The following is a 4,598-nucleotide window of genomic DNA, read 5'->3' on the forward strand; positions in this document are numbered from 1 at the left end:
TTCATCATGGAGGGTGGGCCTAGAAATCAGATTTGATGGGCATGTATGGAGAAGTACTATGACTAACAATATTTCTACCTTTTGTGGAGTTATTAGACAAATAAAATGTGTGGGACATTTACAATGTGTAAATCCTCTATGTTCAAATTTCTTGAGAACAAGACAAAGAACTGAGCATCATTGGCAAGCCAAGCTCACATGATCATAGTGTATGAATAAAACACGACTATTCAGATCTGACGTGGGAGCTTAAATCGTGTCTTTTGCAATGCACCTCCAATATGTGTTCTTACTAGGCGGCAGGAGGATCGCAAGGGGAACCGCGGGCACCATTCATTTGGGTTTGCACTCATAAAATGTTTGATTTCTCACCATTTTGTGAAGAACAGTCGTTCAGGGGAGCCCCGTTCTCGCCGTTGTTGCACGAATTGCCAATATTCAAATGACACGGAAAACAACTGGAAAATGGAATCGATTGATGGCACGCATAGGCCGAATAAATTGCAGTAATTACATCGGATCAGCGAGGATAGCTTGCTATATTGTGGCGTCCCTAAAGGGCCGGCGGTCTCAAATTCTAGTTATCGTAGTCCGCATTGGTATGATTAGGCGCCCACGAGTCGTGATGAAAGCTGTGAGATATATAAATAGAAAGCTACTAGAAGTTAATAAAGATCTGCTTGTTCATTAGACATCTTGATCTACAAAGGCGCTATTGCTGTGTGATTACAAGCAACCTCCAAGAAGGGCCGGGGGTGGAGGAGCAGTCGTGTAAGAGAAGTAATTAAAGAGACAGCAGAAGAGAGAGAGATAGAGAGAGAGAGAGAGAGAGATCAGTCCTGATTACAGGAAAATTAAAAAGGGCCATTGGTTTTGATTAACTTGGCTTAATTTGTTATGGGTGTTGGGTTTTGGGCTAATGATGATTAGATTAGCACAAGCGTAAACCAGTCCCCCCCCTCCCCCCACATGTGTCTTTTCTCATGTGTGGCTGTAGATTCCTGTTAAAAGTTTGATGGGTATAAGAAGGCAGCAACTGCATGTCCAAAACAAAAAAAATCCTGTCAATTTTGAAGGACAAGGGAGCCCTTCAAAAATAATCAGGCCCTCAGGTACTCCTGGGTCTTGAAGAGTACTAAGATGTAAACCTGCCACCATAGCCTGCTTAACAAGCTGCTGATGGCTGTGAGAGGGCCTGGTGGTGAGAGGGATTGGGCTTGGCAAAGCCCAGTGTGCGGCCATTATCAGCCAGCGTGGCGAGGCGCTCGCAGGAGGGGCACATGGTGAGGGTGGCCGCCGGCAGTGGCATGTAGAGGTCGTGCGCTATGACGCACGGCGGCGCCACCTTGATGGCCCTCAGCTCCTGCACCTCCTTCTTCAGCCTCCGGTTCTCCTCTTTCAGTGACTCACAGCACCTCTTCAATAGCTCACAGTCCACCTCAGTCTGCTTCAGCTTTGTCCTGCAGGTAGCACTGGTCTTTAGTATCACTCCATGAGAGACTGTACTCATCGACAAACACCATATAAATATCACACTATGCTCTAAAAGCACTCCGTGGGAGACTCTATTCATGTACACACACAAAGACATATCAGATGATGCTCTAAAACCACTCCATGAAAGACTACTCATCTATATGTGCGTCTACATACACACATACATATCACATGATGCTCTAACACCACGCCATGAAAAACTCTCCTCATCTTCATATGCAGATCACCCGCGTACACACAGTATACCACATGCAATATTGCCATGACTATGCTTCTACATATGTACATAATGCCAAGCCATCACAATACGTGATAATGCAAACTTTTCTGTAGTGGAAGAACTTTGGACATACAACTTCCTTCCATGGATAACATAAATCCAATCTCAGACTACACTGAATGAGTTGGCAGCAGGTATGAAGTTGGCTCACCTTGCTCTTCTGTTTTGGAACCACACTTCTACTTGCCGCGGCCGCAGATTCAACTGTTTTGCCAGCGCAGCCTTCTGCTTCTGCACAGCATCAAGGGAGATTGTGTTGGAGCTAGTCCCATATTTCTGATGAAACACTAAGTTAGAGGCGTCCATGTTAAGCTCAAAGGTGCCCTAGGTAAGGGGATCCAATATGAAGGTGAAGTACACCCTTGAGATAGAGGCTCTAATTCCACTCTCAAAGGGGCGCCATCAGATAGAGGATATTGTAGCATCCTAAAGTTGAAGCCTCTAAGGAAACAACTACGGAACAAGCAATGAATGACTAGCTTCAACATGAGAAGCTTTAGACATCTTCACTGAGAAGTTATAGACATTTTCACATGTGGGAGAAGGGGCTGTTTTCCCTAATTTTTCCCTATCGTGTTCAAAACCATGAGCTTCTGTTTCGGAGGCACCGCATACCTAACTAGCCAGTGCGGTTGGGAGCAGGGGGCTGCCAGTCCCCCCAGCCCCGGGCCTGGGCCAGCAACCCCTTGTCCCCAACCACACCTAGCTAGGCGTGGAGTCCCTCCCTCACAGAAGCTCATGATGTTGCTATAATTTGCAATGTGGGATTTGTAGTGGGAATTCATCTAAAACATCTTGTGCAACCAGGCTAAAGCACATAACATATATGTGATATGATATCATATATGTCATACAGGGATTGCTTGCCACACAATACTGGTAAGTACTACAGATGAAGGATATGATGAGACAAACGCTTACAGGATTGAGGGTGGGATGCTCCTTGAAGCTCTCCTCCAGAAGTGAAGACTGCTCCTTGGAGAGCCTGAGCTTCTTCCTGGTGCCGCCGCCCTCGGCTTCTTCGTCGCTGGCACGGGAGCTGACCTCGCAGGTGCGGTCCTGCTCGATATCAGAGCTGAGCTTCTCCCTCTCGCGCTTGGGCAGGAGCTGCGTCGTCCCGGCGCTCGCTGTGTCCCCGCTGGTCCGGCACAGTGCCGCCTCCGTCGCCAAGGAAGAGAAGCCTGCATGACCCGCGGCCGTACTGGGCGAAGACTCGGCCACCTGCACATCCTGATCCCCCTCAGCCACAGGCGGGATCTGGTTCACATCGATGCTCCTCACAGCAGCCATGGAGCTCGCATTAGCTAGATGAGTGCTCATCATCATCTGCATCGGCATGTTCATGGTAGTTGCAGGCAGCTGCGGCGCCGTCCTTTGCTGCTGCTGCCAGCTGACGAAAGGATTGATGGCGGCTGCGTGAGGATTATATTGTGGAGGAGGAGCTGCAGAAGCTGTAGGAGTTACAGCATGTGTCGGCCGCAGCGGTAGCAGCTCCAGCTGCACAGGCGCGGCCTGCCTCGTAGTACTGCAGACGCCATAGCCGCCACTGGTGCCGCTGCTGCTGATATGATCGACCTGCTCGAATCTGTGAAGCTGGAACGGCGCCATCGCTGCAGTGTAATTGTAAGGGAAAGGGGTTGCGTACACAGGAGGCGCCGGCTGCAGCATGCTATTGTTCTTGGTGGATGGGGGAGTTGCTGCTGGAGCAGAGGGCCCCGTGCAGTTTCTGACAGACGACGCCGAGGCAGCCGGGGTGGAGGAGAGGCCGAGGCCGAGAGTGGTATTGCAAGGCGGGTGGAGACTCATGATTGGCTCTTTGGGGTCGGAGCAGGTCTGCATAAGGCTGTATGGGGAAGGTCAAGTCTGCGCTGTAAGGAGAAGAAGAAGAAGAGGAAGAAGAAGCAGAAGAAGGAGAGATCAGTACTGTGTGTGATCTATAGTGGCGAGACTGGTGTGGCTTAAATGAGGCACCGCCAGGCAGTATCGTTTTCGATGGAGCACAAGAGAAGGCAGCTGAGAGAACTAGAAGTGGCGTCGGAAGGTCCAACAGTGCTAGCCCTTGGAAATCCCAACGGGGAAGAGAGAGAGAGAGAGAGAGAGAGAGAGAGATAGATAGATAGATCGGATATGGGAGGCGAGGCAATCAATCACCCTGCATATAATACCATCCTCGACCCCACACGGTATAGAAAAACGGAAGGCACAAAGATATGGAGGTAGAGAATGGCCGCCGATAGAAGAGGAGAACAGACCGAATGGAATGATAGATAGAGAGACGGAGCCAGAGAGAGAAGGGGTGGGGGGGGGGGGGGGGAGGTGAGTCTGGAGAGAGGAGGGCTGGTCAAGGCTGCGCTACTGTGAATACCAAAGAGACATAATACGAGGGATTTGGACGAGGAAGAGATGCTCTACCTTACAGAACAACGCTATATAGGAAGAAGCGATGGCATAATAATTGGGAATATAGAAGTCTGAAGCACGGGAGACAAACAAACAAACCTGGCTTTTTTTCTTTTTCTTTTAAAATGTTTCCATGGCTCCGGTGGATTAATGCAATTATTTGGCCCCTAAACCCTAACCCGGCAGATTAAGATGCCGATTACGTAGGCCTAATTATACCCCTCTCGTCCAGAAAGTCTACTAGGGCCTCATTATTGTCGCACGATTCGCACCACCACCACCACCACCACCATCATCATCATCATCATCATCAGCTATATCTTTCCTCCCTTTGAACAGCTATTCCTTTCCTCCCTTTGAATAAAAATTCAGAGCGGTCAACCGACTCGCCGGCGGTAGCCCGTGCCCGAGCGCGGGCAAC

The 4,598-nt window shown here is 49.5% G+C and overlaps 1 protein-coding gene across 2 annotated transcripts; it reads right to left on the reverse strand.

Annotated features, from left to right (window-relative positions):
• Positions 1-659: 659 nt before the first annotated feature.
• LOC148024387 (uncharacterized) lies at positions 660-4,233 on the reverse strand. 2 transcript variants are annotated; one of them, XM_087694034.1, is made up of 3 exons: positions 2,699-4,233; positions 1,929-2,053; positions 660-1,460 (listed from the first exon to the last, which is right to left on the reverse strand). In XM_087694034.1, the coding sequence occupies exons 1-3, from the start codon at positions 3,614-3,616 to the stop codon at positions 1,166-1,168; spliced, it is 1,338 nt and encodes a 445-aa protein (XP_087550160.1). In that variant the 5' UTR covers positions 3,617-4,233; the 3' UTR covers positions 660-1,165. The 2 variants fall into 2 exon arrangements, with proteins under 2 accessions (XP_087550160.1, XP_087550161.1); XM_087694035.1 differs by having other exon boundaries at positions 1,929-2,008; positions 2,699-4,227.
• Between the last annotated feature and the right edge of the window lie 365 nt (positions 4,234-4,598).

This window comes from Lygodium microphyllum, chromosome 15 (assembly GCF_053477565.2).
Source record: "Lygodium microphyllum isolate KBCC chromosome 15, Lygodium_microphyllum_v1.1.10, whole genome shotgun sequence".
Classification (NCBI taxonomy): domain Eukaryota; kingdom Viridiplantae; phylum Streptophyta; class Polypodiopsida; order Schizaeales; family Lygodiaceae; genus Lygodium; species Lygodium microphyllum.